We start from the raw sequence: 27,130 nt of genomic DNA, 5'->3' as shown, positions 1-27,130 counted from the left end.
CACCCGGCTCGGGGCCCGGCGCCCCAGAGGCGGCGGCTCTCGCAACGGGCCGGGGCGGCCGCCGGGGGCCCGGGAGCACCGCGACACACCGCCCTCGAGAAGGGGGCGGGGGGGGGGGGAGCCGACATCGGGAGCCCGAAGACAGCGGCCGTTTGGGGCCGCGCAAGGAGCGAGAGGGACGGAGCGAGCGAGCCGGGCTCCGGCCGGGTCGCCAACGGCCCCCGCGCGCGCACGGCCGCTCACCCGCTCCGCCGCGGTTTACTTCCGGCATTGCCTGGCGGCCCCGCGGGGTGACGTCATCCGCCGGGCGGCAGGGGGAGTGGAGAGGCCGTTGCGCACGCGCTGCGGGTCGGCGCTTCGCGGCGGCGGTTGGGGCCGCTCACGGGCGGTTGGGGCCGGGCCGGGCCGGTCTGGCGCCCGCCGGGTGTCGGGGCGGGGAGGTGTGCGCGCGTTACACAGGCGCCCACCTTAGCAGAAGCTTCGGCGCCCGCACTACCTCCAGGGGCCTGGCTCCATCCGTCCCATCCGTCCTTGCCTCCTGGAGTCACGTGTAAGCTGCTGCTCTCCGTTCCTACGCCCTGTTGGTTGCATTTGCTGCAACGACTGTATGAATAGACAAGTCTAAAGTACTTCAGTCTGACAGCTCATGACACCAATGAAAAGTGAAGCGATGTCTATAAAATGCCTTTTCCTCTTCTCTTGCTGCATGAATCTACACAAGATGCATGGGGCTGAACAAAAGCAAATGGTGCTGATGTCCTAATAAAGTATTCACAGAGTTTATTAACCATATTTCATAAGCTAAAATACTGAAGATGATCACATAAAATGCAAGGTGTGGGAGATTTTATAGTTTTTACATCTACAAAGATCATCAACCTGGTTGTGGTGACTGATATTTAGTACTACAGTTGTCACCAATGTTTTTATAATTGCTTGATCCCTAACGTAACATGAGCATCATCCCCGAAATCTTTACAGTTGCCTTCCATGATAGCTGTCAGAGCTCATGGCTCATGAGCTCAGGCTCCTGGACAACCCCAAACCGGGGGCAGCAGTTGGTGCGCTGGAGGGCAGGACTGCTGTGGGGCATCTCAGCATCCTGGAGGAGTGAGCTGATAGGAGCCTTGTGAAGTTCAACACAGGCGAATACGAAGTCCTGCGCCTGGGACAGACTGACTCCATACATCGCCCACACATCAGTTTGTGCCGGGGACTCGCTTGCCAGGCAGCAGCTTTGCCAAGGAGGCCCGTTGGACGTGAGTGAGCAGCGTCCCTCTGTGAGGATGAGGGCTGACTGCCGCGGTGCTAGTGAAAGCGTGGCCAGGGTTGGGGTGGGGGGGTGGGGAGCAGGCAGCGTTCCCCTGCACTCAGCAGTCCTGAGACCACATCTGGAGTCATGTGTCCGGTTCTCCCTGCTGCAGTACAAGAGAGAGATCACAAACTGGGAGGAGTACAGTAGAGGGTCACTATAATGGTTAGGGGGCTGGAGCATATGATATGAGAGGCTGGGAGGGCTGGGGTTGCTTAGCCTGGAGGAAAGAAGGCTAAAGGGGATTTAATTGCTGTCTTACGTAACCTCAGGTGGGGTTCTGGAGAAGACAGAGACAAATTCTTAGAGATGCAGAACAGAAGAGGAGAGGCAGGGGCATATGTTGCAAAAGGGAAAGTTACATATGAGTATAGAGGGAAAAATTTTCAAAATGAGACTGGTGAAATACTGGAACAGGCTGCCTGAGAGACTCCGCAATCTCCACTGTTGGAGACTTGACTGCACAGGCCTCTGAGCAACATGATCTAACTTTCATGTTAGCCCTGCTTTGAGCAGGAGGTTGGACTAAATGGCTTCCAGAGGTCCCTTCCAACCTAATTTTTTCAATGACCCCATGGTTGATTTTTATAGAGCTAGGATGCAGAAACAAAACAAGCAGTATCTCTTTACATATTTTATTAAATTTACATAGAGAAACTAAATTTGCCAGAGTGGCCTCCTATTTTGGAACATGCAATACTGCAGTAACATCCATATTACAGAAGCTGCCAACAAAACTGGAAGTAAGCCTCAGAGGAAAAGCCACAAGTCAAATAAGCATGGATACATGCTTATTTGGTCAACTAAGGTCAGCTGACCTTAGACAGCAATTGTTGTTGTCTGACCTTGACTTTAAAGACAATTGTTCAGGCAGTGTCAAAGGAAAATTTGCAGTGCTGCTAGTTATGCTAGTTTAGTCCTGATATTTGGATAGAGGATCTTGCTGTGGAGTATGGGCAAAGTAGACCTTCTAGGAATCTCACAAATATAACAAATTGTAATGAACTTTGTGAAGGTTGCTATAAATACTGTACCTTGAATCTAGCTGCATTACATCTGTAAAATTCTACACTTTCTTATTCCACATACCACTCACTTTATCAATATTGGTAACGCTTTTATTCTGTTGGACACATCATAACTTGGTGCTCTAGTCCATTTTCCCATGGCTGGAAAGGAGAAAGTTTTTCTTGTATCTCAGTCTGATAGAATACTTGTTGGTCTTTGTATTCTTTTTTTTACATGAAATATAAAGGAAACATTGATGGCATCCCACCAAAATAGCTTGATTGAAGTCACCTAGTCTCCATAATATGTACTTTAATCTTGCTTAGATTGTTAGTGTTTGCAGAGTTTCAGTTTCATAACATACTGTATAAAAAACTGTCAGCATGTAACATAGGTCATTAGAAATAATACCAATACACAGCAGAGGGGACATTATTCAGTGAGCCCACATCCCCATATTATCTCAATTATTTATTTCACACCTGAAAAGAAATCAGCCCCTAGGAATCAAGTTTCTGCACAGCAGTGTAGTTTTGGGGAAATGGGAGATGTATCTGGTAGGCTTGTTTTCTTGGACTATCATTTTTATACAGGCTAGCTGACCTGGGAAATCAAGTTGAGATTTACACATGAAACTGCTGCTATATAGATGAGCATCCCCCAGTGAAGAGTCTTATAATGTAAGAGAAAGAGACCGTGTCAGTCACAGTTCTCTCTATGCATGGAATCTACAGGAAAGTGGCTATAACAAACCAAGGCTAATCTGAGATTCATACTGGAGTTGATTGATTGTCGCAGGTATAGTTTACCTTGTGAGATCTTTCTATAAACAAACAGCAGTCTGTAATAAATATTTGAAAATAATAAATCAGCTAAAAGACAGGTTCTCTAAAAACAAGGAAGAGATCTTTTGGGTGTTTTTGGCACATATTTTAGTAGGTTAGACTTCCAGTTTCCCCAAGCAAAATATTGCAACAAGGGAAAATGATCCTGGAATTGAAGGTGAGAAAAACTTCTACCCAACACAAATTCCCTTAAAGTTAAGAGGAATTACGAATCAAAACATCATTTCCCATTGATGTTATTTTGAACCATACATCACCCACTTTGTATTTTTGTACTTTACAAAGAGAGGGCTGGACTGACAGATCACTGACAATTCTTGCAGGACTCCTGCAGCTGTTAGGCAGTAGCATGGATTGTGCAATGCAGGTGTTTTACTTTTGTTGAGCTAGAATTAATATTAGAAAGTTAGCCTTTCTTTTATCAGGAGCAAAGAGAGCTCACTACCAAAAAAATATTTCTTCTTGTATGTCTGAGTACAACTACTTAATGGGTGTCAGGGGGCAGTGAGAGCTGGCTGCTCCCTAATGGACAAGGAGCCATGAGCTGTAACCTGGCCGGCAGGCCAAAGGCCTCACCAGCAGGGGCCCAGCTACCCAGGCGAGGTAAGCAGAGCAGACCCAGAGATAGTAGGCAGGTGCAACCAAGAGTCCAAATCATCAGGCAAGTTCCTGCTGGTAAGGCAGGTCTGAGGTCAAGCTGCGAAGTCAATCTGCAAGTCAGAGCCAGGATCAGGTCCAGTGACAGTAACCAGGGTCAGACGCAGCCCAGTGATCACAGGGCAGGTCTATGGGGACAAGGCAAGTGCAAGCTGGGAAGTCAGTTCGTGGGGTCAGGGCCTGGATCATCAAGGCTGAGCTGCAGACTAGTACTCTTAAAACATACCTCAGACCAGGACCTGAAGGACCAGGCCTGAGCCTAAATAGAGCTTCTGGGCCCATGGTCAGGGGTGTGGGTGGGTAGGGCCCTAGGTGAGACTGATCAGGGCCACTAGGGCCTATTACGGCACTCAGGGCCCTGACAATGGTAATTAACTATGCCTATGAATAAAGAGAAGACAGAGCCAGCCACTTCCCAGATGTGTGCAGTGAAAGGCCAAGAGACAAGGGACAAGCTGAAACATAGGAAATTCCAACTCAGTATATTGGGGCTGAGGAAATTACCATATGAATTGTAAAACACTAGAACAGGGGCCCCAAGGGGCTGTGGAATCCCCATCCTGGGAGTTACTCAGAATTCACCTGGACGGGTCTGTGAGCAACCTGCTCTAGCCCAAACTGCTTTGAGCAGAAGGTTAGACTAGATGACCTCTGGAGATCCCTTATAACCTACATGATTCTGTGACTCCATGATAACAGGTGACATAACTATGACATAATATGTTATATGATCAGATTGCAATTACTGCTTTTGTCCTTTGACCTCTGTCCATCTTGTCCAGAATTTAGCATACATCTGAAGAAAAGTCAATTCTTTGAACATCTTTTGCTCTTTATAAGACTCAGTCCTGATCAAAACTACGGCATTTGATTTTACTCAAGGCATTAATTTTAACTGCACAGTGTTGATGTATAGTAATGGATGCTGCATATTCCATTTAAGGCCTGTTTTGAGTTGAAACACATCGGAGTTTAAATATAAGATATCGTGGTAGATAAAGGAAAATTATAAGAAGGAATACAGAATTTAATTTAAGTTTTTATCATTACCATATAAAAATGTACATCTCTTCAGTGGGAAGCAATACACTTTTAAAGTGAATCTCCTAGTCATTTTTATTTACTGCACTATAGTTTGCATCAGAAAGTCTCAGAGAGCATGTAAGGGAGTCTTTTTGGATGATGGAATTAAGCCAGAAGATATGCTTCAGCAGCAAATCTAATGTGCTCCAACACTAATGTTTCCTTTATTAGAGTGCAGTGTTTCCTAAAAATAATATGGAAAAAGAAACATGTAATAGATTGCACCCATTTGCTAATTGCACCCCTCTTTTGTGGGTGACTTGTATGATACACAGTATTTGATGTAGAAGTCCAGAATTCATCTCATTAGCCACTAGATGTCACCACTGACATACAAAAAATTGTAAGAATATATTTTTCTGCCTCTTACAAGTGAGGTTGGTTGTTTTCACCACACCTTAAACGAAGTAACATATTCCAAGAAATCTCTTTTGTTCTTTTGAAGTTGTGAGACCTTTGACCTCGTTTATTAACTAGAAAACATTGAAGATATTTTACAGGAAACCACACCTTGAATATTTTCTTGAGGCTCGGCCCCACATTGTAGTAGGCTTCTCCGTTCTTGACCCTAATTTACCTTTCTCTGCTTCACTTACATCCAGAGCCATTTGGAATGCCTACTCCAGTAAAACATACCAGTAAAGCCTGTTACATACCTTGCTAATTGGAAGTTTAAAATAGGCAGTATCCCATTTTCCCATTTTATTATCACCTGTATGTATCGCATCAGAGGAACTTACTATGACAACTTCCCCTGTCTTTATTATTGCCACAGTTACACTGAGATTATGGATAAAAATGAAGGTAGGAAAAGTTCAGGCAGCTTTATTTGCCTAGGTTTAGCTGTTCTGTGTTAAAATGGTCTTCAGTCATACTGGATGTATTCTTTGTAATGATATTAATCACTTTTAAACCAATTTCCAGTGATTTTTTTTATTGCTGTTTCATATATTAATATTTTTTAAAGTCTGAAAAGGCAACTGTCATAATCGAGAGGATAGAACTCTTGATAACTTATAGTAGCCCCTAGACAAGCATGCTTAAACAGTGTAAACTGGTAACTATGGCTGAATTAGTATGCTGCTTTTTTATTTCCTCAGGGCCAGGACCCACCTAAATTACAATCCCTTTTGGCTAGAATTACTCCTGTGTATCACAATGGAAAGAGCAGAACAGCTGTGAATCTGAGCAATTGCCTGTGAGAGGCTCTTGGATTAGAGCATATGTTTCAAAAGATGCTGCATTGTAGTCAAAAGGTTCCAACAGAAGGTGTATTTTGCTGCTTGTGCAGATGCTGCTCCTGCTGTGAAAAAGTAGTTTTAATCCCTGAATGAATTTTGCTGCCTCCATAGTCTGTGTATTTTGCCATATGTTTTCTAGATTAGAGTTCCCTAATTGCAGTTATTCCTGTGTACGACTTCAGACCACAATCAAGTAATCTCTGAACTCTGATACATTCAAATAGACTGAATTTAACTTTATTCCTGTACCACATATTTTCCAAACATCGAAGTATCCATTTATTAAAATGCAAAGATACTAAGGCTTCATTTAATATTGAATTCTTTAAATACAGCAAGTGACATTCAGATGTTTAATTCAGAGATGGAAAACTGACAGAGGATAATAGTACTTTGCACATTATATCCAAAATTTACTTAGCATATTATATCCAAAATTTATGAGCATCATGCAAACCTTATCCTAAGTGTCACATCATGTCATAGTCACTACAAAAGAGGCACATGTGGGACAGAGAGACTCTAAGTAGCTCAAGATCATTAAGTAAGAACACAGAATTCAGAATTTCTCCTCCAAATATTAAATGACTGTTTTTTCTTTCTGATGTAATATATTACACAGAACATCTTTTCAACTTATCCCACCAAACTCTTGACAGTACTCAGTTAAAGGGGTTTCAGTTCCAACAGATCTTTGTTGTTAAGCTAACTGAGCAGTTTCAGAAACAAGGATACACTTCATTCTGGAAGTGGTAAATTCATCAACATGACAGAATGGCAGTGGGAGGACGTTATTTTTACACTGAACCTTGAAAATGTCTCACTAATCTTTCCATACATACAAACATATGGAAAAGCTTACATAAACTCACCATTATATACATATGTGACTTTGGCTCTTGACGTTTTCTGGTCCTGGTGTTTCTTTTTAAAACTAACACCATAAAGGCACAGCCATAGCAGTTTCCCCAAAGGCCAGAAACTTCACCGTGTCTGCTCAAAATGTTTCTTTCACTTAGTTCCATCACAGAAGAATAGGAATGCTTTGCTGTTGTGCCACAACCTGGTGTTGAGATATTCAGCTAATACGGGGCCAGATACCTGTTCTGCCTCAATTTTCCTTCCCCCTCCTCAATCAGTGTATGCCTTTAATTTTGGTGTAATTGTACTGGTAACTTGTAAGCGTGCTGATGAGTTAGCCCATTTGACATATGCCACGAGGTACTCTCTTGCTAAAGAACTATGTTTTTTTCCTTTGGTTGCGACCTAACTGCACTTATAGAGTGGTGATTGATTCCTATTGTATGACAGAGCATGTCTACTTTTGAGTAGTATTGTTTGTCCTTAGAAACAGTTAAACTAATGGCTGAGCAAGTGAATTCTCAAAATTAGTAGCATCAACCTTTGCTGCAAACCTCTCGGTCAAGGTTGCCTTCCACGTTTTCCAGGTGAAGCTCTCTGCAGATATGTGTTATTCAATTTGTGGACAAGGCCCTGAGCAACCTGATCTAATGTCAGTTAACCCTGCTTTGAGCAGTAGGTTGTACTAGATGACTTCCTGAGGTCCCTTCCAACCTAAACTATTCTGTGATTCTATGTGACTCCTGAAATATGTAACAGCATTTACATCATGATTTATAAAATGCAATTAAATATAAATATAGAAAAGGTAAACATACTTCATATATTTTATTTCCTGTTTTGCAAGCTTTAGTTGCTGCTGATGAGTTTGCCTTGTTATAGTAAGAAGAGTGTGCCTATTGTAAGGATGAATTTGTTTGTGACTGCATGCTTAATTATTTATCTACTTGTAGGAAGAAAAAAAAAATATGTTGTCCATAACCTACTACATACGACAAGTTTAGTAACAACAGCATACCCTTCTTGAATAGACAGTGATAGTATGTTGAGTTTGGGAAGTCTTAGTAAAATATCCAGGACATAAAAATTCTCTTGTTTTTCATTGAAGTTAACAGGTACTGGTGAAAATAAAGGAAACATGATATCAAAGAGGTATATTACAATCTGACTTGACATTTCAAAAAAGTGTATGATTTGGAGGAAGTTATAAATAAATAGGGTAGATTGTCTCAAACAGTTGAAGCTTATTTTTTTGTCTATGCCACATATCTCCTTTTGCAAGAGATCTCTCTTCACAAGCAATGTGTTCCCATGTTTAAAGCAGTAAGTTGAAAAAGAAAAACATAATTATTTAGCCAGTCACAGAAACCATATTCTATTTCTTCCTTTTCCACAGCTGAATATTTTATAATCACTGAAGATCTCTATTTGTATTTTCAGTTTTTGTTCTACATGATGAAAGAGGTAATCTCAAACTGTAAAGTGTGTACAACAGTGCAACAGTTCTGAGATTGACCTCAAGTTTTAAGTATTCCTGATCTGAAATAGTTCCTCTTCAAACATGCTAAATCTATTATATGCATGTTTTCTACTTTTACCAACACTTGTTTATAAATTACATTTTTCCAAAGCCACCTACTTTACCCATGGTGTTTGCTTTTGAAACTAGAATATTTTGTTTGGTTGAACTTACGAACTCTTTTTTTGCTCAAAAAATCAGTCCAAAGATAAACTATCAGTGAATGTGAAGGATCTTTTTGAATGTCTTCTTGAAATTCTCATTACAAAGAGGATAGAGGAATGGATTTAAAGTGGAGTTCACATAGCCAAGCCATATAGTGAACATGTGTAATTTGGAAAATTGTTCACGACTACGGAAAGCTATTACCATATATAATATAAAATAGGGAATCCAACACAAAATAAAGGCTGCCATTATGACCCCTAACTGCCTAGCTGCTTTCCTCTCCCTGTTCACATGCAGTTCTTGAATGTGCCTTTTGGAATGGCTATGCAGTCTTCGCCATGTTTTCTTCAGGTAAGTAAGTCCTGTGAAATCCTTGTCCTCAGTCTTTCCCTGAGGGCTGCAGGCTCCTTCAGGGTTAGGATTAGAGTCCTTTCTACAGGAAACTTCCTCTGCAGAATTCTCGTCGATTGATGCATTGCTTAAGTCACTGTCCTGTGAGCATGGCTCCTCTTCATTCTGATTCCCCTCTGTAACACACGCATACTTCTTTCCTGCTTTATCCAGGCCTGGCTTAGACTGGGCAGTGGTGAGAGGGAAACAGCTCCATTTCAAAACTTTGTTGTTACTCTTGCTAACAAAAGCCTTTGAAGACTTGTTGGTATTGCCTAAATGAAGCTTTGCCTCCATATTTTTCAACTGAGGGGAGTTGTGTTGGTCTTTGGGAAGGGTGTTCTCATCTAAGATTTGCTTTTGGGGGCAAGTCTTTTGCTCATCCTTTGTCTTACTATGATGTATGCTTTTATTTTCTGAGAAAGACCGAAATGATCCATCGATGAGCTCTCGGTGTTGACAATGTTTTCGGACAGTCCTGAATATTTTAAAGTAAAGCCATAGCATGATGATAGAAGGCATGTAGAAATTGATGATGGCTGTCAACAATTTAAACCAGGTGACTTCAGAGAATTCAGTTTCACACTTGTTTTCCTTCATTGTCCTTTCCCCATTAGTAGCAAAAACATGCCAGCCTAGAATTGGGATGACCCACATGAAAGACAGCAACCAAGCCCCCAAAATCATTAGCGATGCTCTCATTTTTGTTCTATACTTGAGATATTTCAGTGGTTGCTGAACTGAACGATAACGGTCTATGCACAATATGAAGAGGCTGAAGATGGATGCAGTACTGGCCACATAGTCCATTGACAGCCAGAACAAACAGGCTGGTAGGCCCAGAATCCACGTGTGATTTACAAGATAAACAATATTCAGTGGCATAACAGCTGCACCAACTATAAGATCTGCAATAGAGAGGCTGACAATGTATAGGTTGCCTACTGTTTGCAGCTTCTTTTCAGTTTTCACAGCACATAGTACTAATATATTCATGACAATAGTGATCAGTGAAATGCTACCCAGGAACAAACCTAGAGGAGCTGAGTGAGGGTCAGCTGAGTTCTTGGTTGTGTTTTCTGACATCTTTTGCACAAGAGCACAGAGCAAAAATCAGAGAAGATGCCCAGGCCTTGGCAATTCGCTCTTCATTAACAATCCTGGATGGAATGTTGTTGGACGTCTTTGTGATTTTTATTTCAGGAACTATGGAAAAGAAAAGAAATATGGTCAATCACTGTAGTACTAAAATAAAACTAATAAAACTAATCTGTGCTTCAGCTTAGTACTTTCCCTTTTAGGACTTCCTTCAATAAAAAAAAAAATTTACAACATTTTACAAATGGATAATTTAAAATGTGAAATGTTATAGCTGTGTTATGAAAAGTACTGGAACAATTTCCATGAACCAATCCAAAATGGTTTACAGAGTTATCTCATGGGGATCCTCATAATTATGACCCTGGAATCTGGAGAAGAAATTTCAGTCCTTACTGTCTGAACTTCCTATATATCATTAAATACATAGCTGATCAGGAACCATAACATAACCTATATACTGGCAAACCAGTTCAAAGTTGGTTAATAAAATGAACATGTTTTGTATTAGATATTTTTAAACAAACCAGTGATGATTTGCAAAGTATATCTAATAGTTTGAGAATACAGCAGTTGGGTTTAATTATCCACCAGCAGTAGGGAATTACTGATACTAGTGTCACATGACAAGGTGTTCCATTCAATAAAAAGATTACAGCCAGTATATGCATCTAGTTGATACGGAGATTCTCAAATAACTCCTAAGATTGTAGCCAGTGCCTATGTTTTCATCTGTAGGCAGCAGTTCAAATTATAAATAATGAATAATCTCTTTCTACCCAGTTTATGCTTACACAGAAGATTTCAAACATTTAAAGATGGCAACCCTATTTTATTTCAAATACAAATCAATAACAGTTCAGGGAAAATAATAGGATTTTTGAGGATTAATAAGCACCTTGCAACCTCTCAAATGTATATAAATATATGGTCATTTAGACTGAGGATTATTAGCTTAGGAGTGGTTCGGGTATCTAAGAAATATATACAAGAACTATCCTCCAATTTCAAGCCACCTCACTCCTGCATGCTTACTATTGCTGTTTGCTGCATTAAAGCGGATATTTAACTGGATATTAAAACCCGAAATAAAACTGGAAATAAGTGGAGGTGAGGCTGGATATGTAGCAAAACTTTTACTTTATGCCTAAGAAACTTTTTGTCATAGTTCATCTTGAATAAATGAGCTATTTTTATTTACATAGAAGTTTAGCATGTCATGCATAGAGCCTTCAGAATGACAGTACATATGGAATATTCATAGATCTGAGTATGTACCATATTTCAATAAAAATGTGATTCCTAGCTCATCTTTATTAAGCCATTTTTCAGTATTCCCTCTTCTCAGTATTTTTCCCCTCAGTACTAGTTTCCTTTTTACTGTCTATTGGAGATAAAGATTGATATGTACATTGCTCAATTAAAAAAAATTAACATGTACTGAGGTACAGAACATGGACAACCTAGTAAACACACACCGTGATGTATACATTTGTCCAGTTAGGCTTGTATTCTAGTGACATTCATTTCTACATATTATTTTGCAAGTGTTACCAAAGAGTGGCAGATTTCATTTATACAGATACCAGTGTCGCGTAGCTTTGTGCTTACCTGATCTGCATAGGGAAACAACTATATGTGAATAGTTTGCTCATGAAGGTAGAGGTTATATGTTGAGATCATAGGCCTTAATTGTAAAATGTGTTATTTCTACCATTTTCTAACACAAGCATAATATCTCAAACATTAGTAATGAAAGGGGAAAGGACAGAAAGGAAAAGACAGTGAAGGAATTTAGGGGAAAGAAAAGCATGTTTTCAGAGTTGGATAGATACTGCTATTCCCTTACCCAGAAATTCTCTATGCTTTTGATATCTTCTGCTTCCCAACAGCTAACCTCATGAATTGATCTAGAGTCCAAAAAAGCATTAATAATATTTTAAGTGTTGGAGCATATGATCAGTTGACCAATCCTATCTCTAAGATATATGAGAAAATCAACTGTGAGGGTGATACATATTTTATGCCATTTTTCTCTTATAGTGCTTGTCTAAGTTTAAGTTCTGCTAAATCTCTTAATAAGAAAGGAAATTGAGACCTTTCCACCTATTTGCTCACAATATTTACACAACTAAAACTGAAAGATATGTATTGGATTTCTTATCCTTATTATTCCAAATATGGTCAAAATAACACAGTGCAATGCTTTATTTTATGTTAACTTTATGCTAACTTTATCTCTTTCTTACTCCAGTAATCACTGGTTGAAGTTGGAATGTTTGTGTTCTCCCTTACAAGAGATCAAATTCCTTTTTCCATAAGCTTTACTCATAAGAGTCTGCTATTCTAACAAAAGAGGTGTGGTAGGTATCAGTGGGGTGCACAGGCGGAGAAAATACATACTCTGTAGTGTATGAGCTCAAGATCTGGGTTCTGTAATTCTGTATTCTGTACAGCTTTCAGGTTCTGCCAGGTATGACAGCTAGTCACAGATGTTAAAAGATCAGAGAGGACTTGTATTCATCCTTCAAGCATTTCCTGTTTGATAAAGAGAACAGAAATTATTCCATGTGTCTTAAACCAACATGTTTGGTGACAGGAAATGGTTATATCCCAGTCTGTTATTGTCTTTCCACAGCTATCACTGTAAACTCCCCACTGGAGTTAAGTATATGGGGCACGGTCAAGTCAAGAAGTTGGTGTCAATTGCCTCAGGGACTTTACAGAGAAATTAGTGATCTTCACCCCCACATATTTTCTTTTAAATTTATGGCAAAATAAAAAGAGAGAAGACAACTTTAATTGAATCCTCAACTGAAAGAATATCAGCAACTAAATGTATCTCATTAGACAGCTTTACCCAGTTATTTATGAACTGCTTATGGAATAAATCATAGAGCAGGATACAGTCAAATTGTATGTTGCCTGCTTCTCAAACTTTCCCTTTAGCACTGCTGCAGTGAGATAGGGTAGGATTTAGGAACTGATCTGCGGAATTTGGTCTGGCTTTAGGAGTACTTCTGCTCCAAAGAGCACAGGAAGTTCTAGTTTTTCATCTTTTCTTCTTCCACTCTTGGACTTCTATTAAATGCAAAGTTTTGCTTACTTTGCTCATGGAGAAGAGTGGAACATCAAGCATTATGCTTTACAGGCTATAAAGAACAAGAATGATCTGCAGATCACTTCAGAATGCTAAGAACTAGAAAAAATGTTGGATAAGGCATTTGCCCTTTTCCAAGTGCACATGCTAACAGGCACTCAATATTCATTCTCTGCCTGCTAATGTAATTTTCATCAACATAGCATTTGAGCAGTTCATAGTACCTTACAGATTTTATCTTCTCTACTTTATTGGGAATTGGTCATGTACTATTCAATTTTAAAGTAAAAATGAAAAACAGGTCAAAGTGATCTGCTTAACATACAGGAATGTTAGAGTTTGCTAAAAGCACCTGAGGCTCCTTGGGTCCCCAAACAGTGTCCTAACCACTAGACCTTTTTTTCTGTGCAGGCTGGGGATATATATTCATTCAGACGCAGTAGACAAGCAATATTGATTTAGAAATCAAATACTTAATTTTTTAACCCTTTAATGCAGTCAAGCAACTTAGTTTGCCTTTGACCTTCTGGCATTGTCTGTTGTAATGAGACCAATTACACCATAGCATCTAATTACTGGCTGGATTGAGACTGTACCCAGTAACAAATATATGCAGTATTAATCACTGAAATAAGCTGGCAAGAACTATGAAGTATTATATATGGTGTATCTCTGTGCATATAGACAGCTAGATCTTTCTATCGTTAGAATGTTTCCAGGATGGTGAATTTGTCACAGCTGTTTTTTAAGTTACTCCAATGGTTAACTTGCCTTAGTGTTTACAAATGCATACCTTACTTTTGAGCCTCAAATTCTTACGAGTGACTCTTGTTGGAATGGAGAACTTCCTTATTTATCTTTTGTGTCTTATGTAGATATTCTATTGGCTGTGATTTACTCTTCAAAAAGAAAACAGAGGGTTGCCCTAAAGAGAGCTCTTGAAACCTCAGAGGTAATAGTGTACCTTTCAGTCCTTTACTGCTTCCTGTCTCTTCTCATGTCAACTCTGGATTTCAGACTGAGTTGTAGTAATCCAACATCAATACCACTCATGCCAAGAAAGAAAATCATCTTGCTACCCAGCCTCTTATATGGCAGTGTAAATCTTTTGTTTCTTGTTTCTCTGTCTTTCCCTTTCTGACCAGAAGGACAAGATAAATCCCTGGATGAAAGACAAAGAAAGCAAAGGAAGAAAATTACACTGGAAGCTAACATGTATTTGATTATTAGCCATGACTCAAGTTCTCGCTCTCTCCTTTTCCTCCTCCTATATTACCATTTCCTACAGTGGCTTCTGGTGTCTGTGTTTGTTTTTGATATGGTTTGACACTTTGGTATATACAGACTTCTATTTCCTTGTGTTACTTGTTCTGTATGCATTACCTATTATTAAATACTTATGTCTTAGTCTCTTTCTGAAACCTTATAGTACCTGAAAACTGTCATCTTCCCAGTTTCTGCTGAATTTTTAAATAGTAAAGGATCAAGGATACTCCTTGAAGGACTCTGAAGGAAATGCAGTCACTTGATAAACAATGCGTGATCATGGACTTAAGCTAAAACTAGTTATGTAATGTCTTTGTGTGTGCCATATGTACTTGCTGTTGCTGAGTGCTAGGAAGCTAGATCACGTCTCAAACACATGGCACAAAAATGCCAAGAAATCGTTTTCCCTCCATTTAAATGTCTGTCATCTAATCTAGTAATCTCATTTAAAGATGCTTGGGGTAGTGAGTTTTGGTTTTTTGGTTTTCTTTTCTGGTTTTGGACAAGATTTAGCTTCCTTTAGTTTATAACAGCTGCTATATAAGGCTTACCTTTTTAATTAAAAAAATAATAATTTCACAATTTCTAGAAGTCCAAATACAAGCACAAGGATCCATTAATCTGGGTTGTCTTGTTTACCGCTGACACAGTATTGATGTTCTTTAAACTTTAAGGCATTTTGTCAGTGTTCCAAGAAAGAGCTTAATATCTAAGTTAATCTGTATTTTAGCCTCTCTTGTTGCTGTAGCTTTTTGGATGGGGGTGGAAAGGAAAGGAAGTGCTGTACATCTCAAGCAGTAAATAATCATTCAGTTTTAGGTATTGAAATGGCCTGTATTACCTGTTTTCAGCTTGGTGAAACTGTATGTATAAATGCCTGAGTGTCATCTTAAGTTGGGTCTCATATTTCTCATTGAGTAAAGCATTATTTTGTAAGTTCTATGATGACAATGAAAAAACTAGAATACCTCGGAGATAGATAAACAGTAACTAGGGATTCTTCCCCTATCACCAGGGTTTTCCTCCTCCCCCAGCCCGGCCCCCTTGCAATCTGTGGAAAGAGCAAGAAACACTTTTCCTAACAGGATCCTCAAGCTCTTCAAGCTGCTTCTCTGCCTTGATTGCTCTAATGGTAAACAGCAGGTAGGGATGTCTACCTCTGACTCTTTCTTATTATTCATATATGCAAGATCTAACAGGCTACTCCTTCCTTAATGATAGCCACCTGTTAGTTTGCAAATAAGTTTAGTGCTGTAAACGATAACAAGTTCTTATTTTTAATTTGGGATGTATACATGATGGTTCCTAGAAAATATCTTGATAATAATTTAGACTATCAGGCTGTAGTCTAAGTATTCACATTCTTACTGTGTAAGAAGCAAATGTCTCAAGATTTGTAGAAAAACTGTTGGGAGGAGCACCTAGGACCTTTTGTGGTTCTGCTGATTAAAATGCCTAATGAACACCTCTGAAACAGGCTATAATAGGTGCAATTGAAATGCATTTTTCTAACATTGAAGTATTAAATAATGCATCTGGAAAGCCTTAAGACCTGCTATACTCGCTTTGAGGTAGTGTTTGAAAAATTCATGTTTACTTTAGTTTCAGCAATATATAAAGAACTCCTGAAGAGTTGCCACATTGGTAGGGGAAGATCTATAAGCTTTTTATGCTTGTGATTGCTAGGGAAACTTCCTGATGTCCCAAAGACTGCAGCAGTTAATGGCATACTGTCATTCAGAAAAAATGGACAAAGGAAACAAGACTGAGTAATGACTGTGGATAGTCTGCTCTAACTGTGCCATGTAGGATGTTCTGTCAGTCTGCAGTAATACTTGTATCTTCAGATCCCTTCATATGCAGCGTTCCACTGTTTGTATGTATGTACATCAATTTTTTGCTTAGCCACTTGCTAATCTGATTTCAGAAACAATACTTCAATGGCACAAAGGGCAAGCCAAGACATAGATTTACTGGAAATGGCAGGGAGAAAGACAACAGAGCAGCAGTGCATTAATGTATAGATGGTTCAAACAAAATTGTGCAACAGTTATCGTATTGGGACTTAAAATCCTTCTATTCCAGTGATTGTGGATTCCTAGGGAATAAGCCTGGAATTGGTATTAGTCTAAATATTTTTCAAAATCAAGTTTTAATACTTAGTGTTGTTGCTACATGGTGTTGCTTACTAACTAGAAGGGGATGGAAGGGGATAAAAAAAGGATGTTTAAGGAAAGAGTAAGAAAACTCTTGAGGGTTGAGACCAAAATGACCTTATTTCTCAGACTCTTTGTAGGGACCTCCTATATCATTTTATGCAAACTTCCAGCTGGTTTTAATTAAGAAAATACAATACACTTAGTTACAAATCTGCTTGAATACTGTTATTTGTTATGCTAAAGATGTTAAGATTAAGTGATGCTTATGGCTTTCCTTCTCTTGGTATGTCTCATCTGTGCACTCTCCAGACAGTCCCTGCCTGAAGGACTGTAGCCTAGCACCAGAGGTGGGGATGGCTGGCTTGTAAAGTGATTAACAAAGTCTGAGTTTTACTTTCTGAAGCTATTTCAAAGAGTCCTTCTGTGTTTGTGATAATCATATTAACACAGATATGTAAAATCTTAACCAGTCTTCAAACCAAAGATGAAGATAGGACAGTCTTAAGGAGAGGAAATTGTACTTTTCAAATTAATCTTCTAACTGAAAATGGTAAAAGAACCCATGCAGGTGAATAAGAGTCTATGGGGCCAAAGGTCTGTTCACAATGCTGGCTGTAGCTGAAGGATTTTTTTAATGGCCTTTTAAAGGTGGTAAAGGGAAAAAGGAAGCATGTGAAGCCTTCTCCAAAAACAAAGATAATCATGCCTTCAAAATGTGCATGTGTGGGGAAGGGAGTGGGGAGGATCTGTCAAATTTTGTATTCTGCATGCAAGTCACTTCTTGTTTGACGTCCACAACCCTAGCTTTCCTGCTTTGACCACTACTCCATATGCATTTGTCATGTAATAATGTGGGTTCTCTCCTGTTCTTCCTGATGCGTTGAGTTGGACTGGCTCCCCATTTGACATGCAGGGGCCCTGAACTGGAGGAGAGGATGCTAAATTGGGGTGAAGCATGTGTGCTTCATGCTGGGGCTGCATGGTGAGAGGCTAGGTCAGGATCCAGCCCTGCTAGAAGGAAATGGTGTATCATTTAATCTTGGAGCCTTGGCCATAACAGCCAGTAGTATTCTGAATTTTAGGATTTTCCAAGTAATTGCCCAAAATGGCAGTTGTCACACAGATCATTGACTGACTTGCATCATCTAAACTGAATGTTGTGTAGAGATGCACCAACTTCCTTTAAATGTATATTTGGTTGTAGCAGCCTGTCTGATCTTCATGAAGAGAGAAACGCTCCAGAATACATTTGTTACTTGGCTACCCTAGCATATTGTGTTATCACTGGCTTCTTCTTATCCACAGGATACACAACACAAATATGAATCTTATTATTTTCTCCCCTTTCTTGGATAAAAGGATGAAAAATAGCACAGATGCTCTTCTGTAAATGTTTTCCCTTTGCCCCCCTCCCTCCCCCCCAAATGCTAGTCATCTTTCTAATCTAGGCAAGAATATTACGGGATATCTGCAGAGAAAGAACTTGTTATTAGCCTTACAGAATATAATTAAATTTTGTGTCTTCAGACCAAACAGATGGGGAGTGCAGAGCAACAGAGCTAGTTGAGTTATGAAGTGGACTAGGAACAACTGCACTTGACCTACTATGTCATCTTGGGAAATAAACAGTCCTTATGTCCTGTGCTATGCCTGCAGTATCCAGTATCTCCAACGAGCACGACCCCAAGCTACCAGCAGCAGCAGCAGAGGTTATGGCCTACACTTTTGCCCTCAAGAGTCAAACTTTTTAAGTAGGATTAAGAAATGACTATTGAAAAATGAACAAATCCTTTGTAAATTAAGTGCTTATTGGGTGTGACTCTGCAGGGAAGATGGCAGGCATCCATTTGAGTTTTGCTGCCATGGAAGCCTCTTAAAATAGTACTCATCTGACAGCAGAACATGCATCACCTATTTTAACAGCTCAGTAATTCTCCAGTATGCTAGTTTTGAATAAATCACTGCTGAATGTCTGCCTGCATACAGAATAAGCAAGTATTCGACTGACTGCTTTCTGGACTTCTGAAAGAGCTGTGGCTGAACAAGGCTATCAGCTGACCACTAAACACAGCAGTGCTTGGAAACACTCCTCTGTGTTGAAAGATCTCTGCTCTTAATACCTTCTCATAATAATCCCTAGGCAATGCTTGTCAGTATTCCAAGAATATTCTTGCTAAATAGCAAATGAAGAACTTGATAACCTGTCGGCTGTTACCATTTAGATGACCCACTGTCTCAGTCTAAAAAGGATCATGTTTTTTCAAAAAAGTGTTTACAACTATTGAGAAAAGACTGGATTGCATTTACACTTGAGTGTCTCTTGGAGTTTGAAATGAGAGGACTGAATAATCTGATGTCTCAGTGTTTGGCCACTCAAATCTTATTAATCTTCCCAAACTCCTACCCCAATATACTTTCTTTTTTCTTAAGGCCACTGAAAGTGAAAAGTGAATGTTTTATTATATGAACCAACAACCCAACCTGACCTGTAAATATTTCATTCCATGTTTAAATTATGATTCTTCTTTTGTTTGAAGAAACTTTTATCCAACTGATTTTGACACCTGGCTGTCTAGTTCTGCATAATCTTGTGCTGTATATATCTGGTTGCAGAGGCTTTTTAGTAGGTCTTGATGTAAACACTGTCTTGAAGAAAAAAGAGACCAGAACTAAAATAGTGGATGGACACTACCGCAGCTACGCAGAAGCAGATGCAGAAGCTGCTTTACAGCTTAGAACGCACAGACAAAACTACTAAGAGTTCAGAATTGGTGATCTGAGTATTGATTTGAGGAGCTGGACACCTTGGAAAATGGTGCAGACTTGTCATATCCCAGTGGTGACTGACAGGAGTACTACGCTTGGGAAGGGCAAAGACAAGCAGACTATTTCGGAAGTCTTCTCCACACTTGCATTTCCAAAGAGAGTGAATGATCTATTATTACTATAATAGTAATAATGACCTATTACTTCTATAGCTCTAATCACTCTGCTCTTTTTCTCCTGGTTCAATCACTTGTCTAAATAATGCAGTGAGTAAGTTGTATAGTACTAGATCGAGAGCAAAGTGGAATAGAAGAAATAATGGAGTTACTTCCACGCTCTTAAAATATATTTACACAAGTATCCCTAGGAACAGACAGGCAAACTGTCTGGAAGTTTAGAGTAAGTGCACATGGCAACGCATTTTAAACTACAACAACTTGAGGCTCATTGAACTCGTGTATCCACTTCTGTTCTGAACGTGCATAATTCTCTCATGCTAAGAGCAGTGACTGGAGGACTGCTTAATGCAGTATTGCAAAGGGACTAGAAAAAGGTCATCATATCTGCCCTGTTATACAGGAACTGTATTGCTTACCTGTTGCCTGGTCTGTGACTTCAAATTTATGCTTATTCCTCTAGCCTTGGTTAGTGATGTTATAAAGCAGACCTTATGAACAACCAAAAGACAAAATGCTGAGCCTATCATGAAGGGTACTTTAAGTTTTTTACTAACTTTGTGTGAAGCCTTTCAAGAAAAAAAGGTATTTGTGATATAACTGTATGATATACTGAATTTGTAACTTGCTTATGTAGGAAAAGCTGTAAGAATATTTGTGTGTCTGTATATGTGTGTGTATATGTATATATATATATATATATTTTTTTCCTTCAGTCCAGTGGTTCTACTGTGCTGTTGCCCTTTTTGTTTCCTATAGCTGTACATTAGGGTATAAACTGTCAGGATTGCAAATAAATACTTCTGCTTTTTTTTAATTGAGGAAATACTCAAATTGACTGAGGAAATCATTCAAACTGCAAGAGAATGTTTGGGCAGGCTGAAATAGTTTGAAAACATAAGTGAAAGTCCGGCTTTGTAGGTGATGCTTGAATTGATTGAACTTGATATTTTATTTTTTAGCTTTTACAGAATCACTATAGTTGCTGCTACAGCCACATGCATCAATCAAATTGACATCCTGCACATTGATGTCAACACACAGCTTTTTCTGATATGCTGTTCTTCATGCTTTTATTTGATTGGGGGTGGTCGCTTTACTGAGAATGAATTTATCCACAGTTTCAGCTATCTGCCATCAAAAAGCTTAGACCTCCACAACCTTCTTAAATAAAAAGCTAATGTTTTAGGCTGAATAACACAAATTCTCATGTACAGTCATGGTAACCTGTTATTTTTATAGACACATCATCTTGACTCCTCTAAATTTTTATAACAAGGACACAACTGTGTAAGGAAACTGTATTGATGTATGAGTTGCTACAGCACTGTCTGAGCTCAAATCTTGATTAGGCTGCCGTACCATGTCAGCTTGTGAAAAGGCTTGTCTCCTTCACAAATAACTAGTCTCTTTTGGCAGCCTGACCTTTTGCACCCCTTACTGGTTTACTGTGCTCTGCATTGGATTTCTTTTCCATTCCAACAAAGAAAACTGGCGTGAGCAATTTGTATTAGAATATTATAGTAGTTTATGTTTGCTGATCTTGTACTCTTTTAATTTTAAAATAATGTGCTGGGCTGCTCATACGTTGGAGCAATTCAGCTGGTCCCAGCGCATTCCCTTGAGATGGCAATGGGGTATTTGACCTTTCAACGTAGCGAACAGTTTATCTTCTCTCTTATGAATGCATGTGACTGCAGGGGAACTGGACAAACTACTACAACCAAATTCATTTGGTAAAAATGGGAGCTAGAAACTTAATGGTACAAATGCAGCTTTACTCTCAAGCAATTGAAAGTGTGAGATGTTTCTCTCTCCGGTTGCGTATGCACAAGGATATTGATCTGAGGCGGCTGGACATGGAAAGCGTGATTTACTTATTGCTTATGGCTTGTTTACAAGAAACATCTTGTAAAAGAAATTCTGAAACAAATCTAATCCAAATCAGTTATTTAGCCTAAACTGATACTGATTTGGGATCCTTTCATCAGGTCTTATGTTTCTGTTCTTGGGCGCAGCCAAACACAGCCAGTTGGTTTTGAAGTCTAGACTCATGCTAGAAGGGCCAGCTCTTGAGCAAAGACTGATAGTAGAAATACTCCTGTGGAGGTTCTTGCTGTCATTAGTATAACTAGAGCTCCATCAAAGCTCTCTTCCTTGAAAAAGTGGAGTCTGTCCTGGGAACATCTTTATTCTGTTTTGATCTTGCTATGTGTTCCTATACCTCCATGTTCTTCATCTATTTTAATAAACTTGATTATTTGTTCTCCCCAGATAACAAGAAATGTGACTTGTACAGTATGGTTTACATAAATATGATGCTGAGAACTGTATGTGAGTCCCAGAAGTATGTGCTACAGTGTACAAAAAAAAAAAACAACCTAGGAGCGCGATGGTTGGTAGGCATATTCTTGTATCAGTCTGACTATCAGAAATGGAAAGTGAATCCAAAGTACAAGTACGTGTTAGTCTGAGGAAGTGTGCACATAACTAATATGTAAGACACTGCAAAATATCAAATCTTCTTTCGAAAAATAAAGTAGGTAAGTTCTCCCTCACTATTTAAATAAAGTGACATACCCCCAAAAGTGAAGCTTATTGTATATTTAATATGCCTTCCTGTGTAGAGAAATCTTCTTGTGACTAGAAAACTGATGGCAATACTACTGGCAATAGTAGTATTTAATTGTACCACCATAAAACTGATGCATGTCTTAATTAAGCTGCAGAGATGAACATATGATTTAATGCTATAGTAATGTATTACTCTAAATATGAAGAGGCCAGGGCAAAACAGGAAGCAAGAGGCCAGGGCAAGACCAAATTCAGTCCTGTGAAGTTTGGCTTGGTATAAAATCATTACAACACAAAGTCTTTTTACAGCCCTTATGCAAGCTGCAGCTGCTCTGCGTGACTGCTGAAAAGATGATCGAAAGAAAATAGGCCTGACTGAAGGGAGAGTACCTGATTTCCCCCTGCCTTGTTTCTCTGCTTTTAATCAAATGTCTTTGATTAACAGCAATGAGTAGTGGTTCTGGTGGAGCTTCTAAAACTTATATTACTAGTGGAAGGTTAATAAGTAGTACTGAAGGGGAAAAAAATCTTTTCAATATTTTCTTCATCACTTTTGGTACGCAAGTCTTACTCTGTGCATACTATTATCTACAAGCAGTTTATCATCAATACTCTCGGCTTTCACATAGTGTTAATGGATAAGTCCCTTAAAACTGTTTTTTTTCCTTGTGTCTTTATGGCACTGACTTCACATCTTCTCTTTCTCTTTTCTATTTCTTCTCTTCAGAAGATACAGAACTCACTGCTGAGAGCCTAAATGAATTACAGAATTCTGCAGTTTTATACAGTATCTACTAATTCATTACACTGTTTAGGGTTCTTAACTTTTTTGATAAAGGAAGAACTGAATTTTTGGGAGCATTATTTTCAATGCATAAGTAAGGACAGAGCTTCTGTGTCTTTGAAATCGATACATATGTGAACTCGAGTTCATATGTTGCAGATCATATTCTGCTTAACTGAATTTTCATTATTCTGATACTGATGTATTATACAGTCCTGTTACATAGCTACAAGAGACATAAACCAGAAGTTGAAAGGAGGCCTGAAAAGCAGAGGAAGGGTATATGAAAGTGTATTGCACCCATACATTTCAATACATTGTGTTCTGTGTCAAAGCCACGATATTCTGCTCTACCAGTCCTGTGCTTCAGTATCTCTGAGATTCACCAGATCTTTCCTGATCCATTCTCAGTTCTTAGTTTAGAGAAGAAGGCGGGGGGAAAGTAATAGCTGGCCTGTATGATTTGCATGAGATCTACAGGAATAATATCAGGAAACAATTATTAAAAGTCTCCTGGCATTCAACTACTGACAGAACCTAGGCTAGGAAACACTTTTTTTTTTCTGCCTCTCTTATAAAAAGTCCTGATGCATTTCATAACTTAGATAGTCTTAATTTACAGGAAAGCAGTTACAGGCTCATCATTTATTAGCAGAATCAGTGAATATGGAAGCTTCTATGCTGAACATCTTGAAAGCAATCTAGGAAAAGGAAAAACAAACAAATGGGCACTGTAGCTACTTAACTGGAAAGAAGGGGAGATTTAATTTTTAATGATGACACATAAACCAGGGTAGTCTGAAAATGTAGCTTCAGTATCTTTCACCTTCTGGTTGCATGAAGTGAGAAACTCACTGGACATCTTCCAAGCTGTGTAGTGCTGCCATCTTCTGATGACTGACCATTCATTTCTACATACGTTAGTACTCTCAAGTCTCACTTTCTACTGATGTATACATGTTGTCATCAGCAGCATAATCAGCTGCTTAAAAAATTTCTGGTCCAAAAAAAAAATTTCTGGTCACTGTTGCACTAAAAAATGTATTTACAATCTGTTCCCTAAAAAAATATATTTTTAACATCTGTGTGTCTTTTCCTGAAATTATCAAGAGAGATGTACCTTTTTCCCCTGCTCTGCCTGGCTTTTTTGATCAACCCAGAACTGGACCTGTATGAGCATGAAAACCAAAAGTCCTAACAGAAGACAGACACATTCCAAAGAAGGTTCTGACCTTTAAAATGTAAGCTCAGAATCCTATTAAACTCTTGTTTCAGTGGCTCAATCTGCTTCCCAAAGTCTTCTTAAATATCTTTTTTTTTTCCATGACAAAAAGACCAATCTTGTTCCTATGGTTCCCATATATGGATGACTTTTTTTTTTCCTCCCAGAGATTTGGAAAACTCCCATCATGACTATAATCTTAAAGCTTCCAGATATGGTATTAAATTGCCCTCCTAGCCTAAACAGACTGCTGTAGTAGTCTAGTTCAGCATAAATATCTTCATCAGTGTGTGATCTCTTGACAAACTGTTATTTAAGCACTTAAGTACTGCAAAATGCTGAAGAAGTTTCATCTTCCAAGTATTTTCTTTTCCATTAGCTGTCTATAAAAAAGAGACTTTTGCTTTAAGAGCTAAATAATTTAGTAATTGTTGTTACAGATGAAAATTCCTTTTTACTTTGGTACAGTAATAAGGCTGTGATGCAAAAGTAAATTTGTAAAAGCTGTAAAAAGCTTTTACAAATCGGGCAATTTCCCAGTGCAGTCCTGTCTCTAAAGCTGAGTAGCAACAGTGGTGCCTTCTTCCTTGGAACCTATTCTGTAACTGGAATCTCCAACTTGCTAAAGCACAGGACATATTTCAAGCAAGGATAGCCTGGTATCTTTAGAGTCTTTGGATTCTATCTTCTGTTACTTCTTATTCCAATCCTTGCCCTACAGTAAATCTAGCTGTATGCTTTTTAAATATTTCTGCATCAGAACTACAGTACACTCATTTCTAAATATTATTGCCCAGTGAAATTTGTCTGTTTCTCCCCAAGTAACTCAGTGAATCATTGTCAGAGAACCAAAAAAGGAATGTGTGCAAATAAGGGTTGTTAGTCCTTTAAACACTGAGGCTGCATACTGATATTCTATCTGCTATTTGCTCTGCACATTACTTGCTTCCAATAGAAACAGCTGGGTTTAGATAAAGAAAGCTTCATTGTCCAATAAAGAATGCATTAACCACTTATAAAATCTGACAAACTCATCTGTGATTAACTTCTTGGAATTCTGAGGAGGAAATGCTAGAAACGTGGAGTCAACTTGCTTTTGTTTTATAACAAGTGAGGTAACAACAGCAAAGAAGGATTTCTTAGGATCTAAATCACATCCATCAAGATACTCTTTTCTCTAAGCTCTTAGTACACATGTTGAAGAATCCAATGTTGCTGTCCTTCTAACCCCCCCCCCCCCMAAAAAAAAAAAAAGCACTTAGAGCCCTCCTCTCCTTAGAACTAGTTTCTGGTCAGGATAAACATCAACTAGTTTATAATCATGCTAATACTGTAATTTATAATATGAAATGCCTTTATAATAATTATTAGGATCTATAAAACAATCTAAGCCATAGAGTAGTGTTTCTAATAGTTTTTAAACAACAGATTGAACCCTTTGTGAATCTTCCTTTAAAAAAAGGCTAGAGAAGTTTTGATCAGTGAGAAATTTCTTCAGCAATTCAGTGAAGTGAACTTGCCTAAGTGAACTTTCAGTGCTTTTAGGCTATAAGCAAGACTTCATTACAAAAATGCACAGATTTGTCTAGAAACCTTTCTGTGTAAAATCCTAGTCGATGTGAGAACTCACCTGTCCTTGTACTGTTAATCAATCAAAGTAAACCCCAGTTAGTGAAAGGCTTAATCCTAGCTCACTTAAATGTATTAATGTACAAAATAATTTCTTCTTTGTCTCTAACAGGAATATACATTGAGCTGTCTCTTAAACAGCTAGTAAACTTACAGCAGTAATATGAGTTCCTTCGTATTTTAGTAATAACTCTTTTAACGCTTCAAGTCATCATCTTTTTTTTTTTAAATGCATATCTGATGTGCTGAATTTGACCACTTCCCACCCCTCTCCAAACAGGTTTGACGTTGATTGTTGGATTTTAAACAGATGACTAAAACGGAGCACAAGTCCTGCAGAATAGCGGAACACAAGTTCTCTTACAGCTAGAGCGCCTGACGCCTTGCAGGTAAACAGTGTAGAGGCCGCTTATCCAGGAAACTTAATTCCTCTCCATCATTCCTGCCTGGTGTCTGTGAAGGAAAGGCTGGAGAGGCTACATCAGGAATTGCTCACAGTATAGGCTTTAGAGCATGTTGTGTCCCTACTATACCCACTTCTCCCATTCACCACCCTCCAGATGGGGTGGCTTTTTACATATTTGAGAAATGCTACCATGTCTATATGGGAATGAATGCATCTAGAATTTTTCACTACCTGAAAATGTAAGATTGCTTGTTTTAAGGAAGAAATAGCGGCTAGAGTGGAGGGAGAGGAAGATTTGCCCGAATGTTTAACTCCCTGCCTGCCCTCCCCTTTCTGAAAGCAAACAACCCTCTGCCTCATCTCCCCCCTTCCTCAGCCAGGTGCTCTTCCATGGATACTCTGGGTTTGTCAAAAGAAAGACGCATAAAATAAAAGCATAAGTATTTTAGAGCTAGAACAGAAACTCACCCTAACCTCTTTATTCGAAGTAGCTAGTGTGGCCGTTAAGCTATATGGAGAACCTCGGCTTTCCCAGATCCGTGTGGTTCCCCCTTTCATCTGAACTTCTGCTCTGAGCTCTGTCGCTCGCTGGATGCGCTGGGCTGGGCTCCCCGCCGCCCGCTCGCCCCCGGCCCCCTCCGCCGCTCCCGGGTTTCCAGCTGGCACCGGGGGCTCGTGGCGGACCCCGGCTGAACCGGGCACCGGAGCGAGCGCAGCCAGCCCGACCCTGCCACGCGCGGTTCGGCGCCGGCGGCGCACGCGGCCAGGTGCTAGCTAGGAGGAGGCGGGTGGGAGCAGGCAGCTTCTGCCAAGTGCTCGCAATTAGCACCTGGGAAGAGTCGTTAAAAATGAAGGTGCTTTCCTCC

General features: G+C 39.3%; 2 protein-coding genes across 3 annotated transcripts in view; both read right to left on the bottom strand.

Moving 5' to 3' along the window:
• The window catches only part of ATG7 (autophagy related 7), a 133,008-nt gene extending 132,685 nt beyond the window's left edge, over positions 1–323 (bottom strand). Inside the window, exon 1 of one of the 2 annotated variants that reach the window (XM_026061129.1) lies at positions 244–323. The gene's annotated coding sequence lies outside the window, so the exon portion shown is untranslated. The remainder of the gene's footprint in view (positions 1–243) is intronic. The other variant, XM_026061131.1, reaches the window with a different exon arrangement.
• An 8,419-nt stretch (positions 324–8,742) lies between these two features.
• Positions 8,743–10,170, bottom strand: HRH1 (histamine receptor H1). The gene has a single exon (XM_026061190.1). The coding sequence runs from the start codon at positions 10,168–10,170 to the stop codon at positions 8,743–8,745; it is 1,428 nt and encodes a 475-aa protein (XP_025916975.1).
• Positions 10,171–27,130: the final 16,960 nt, after the last annotated feature.

Source organism: Apteryx rowi, unplaced genomic scaffold (assembly GCF_003343035.1).
Source record: "Apteryx rowi isolate R43461 unplaced genomic scaffold, aptRow1 scaffold_177, whole genome shotgun sequence".
Classification (NCBI taxonomy): domain Eukaryota; kingdom Metazoa; phylum Chordata; class Aves; order Apterygiformes; family Apterygidae; genus Apteryx; species Apteryx rowi.
This window is presented reverse-complemented; position numbering and strand designations above follow the sequence as displayed.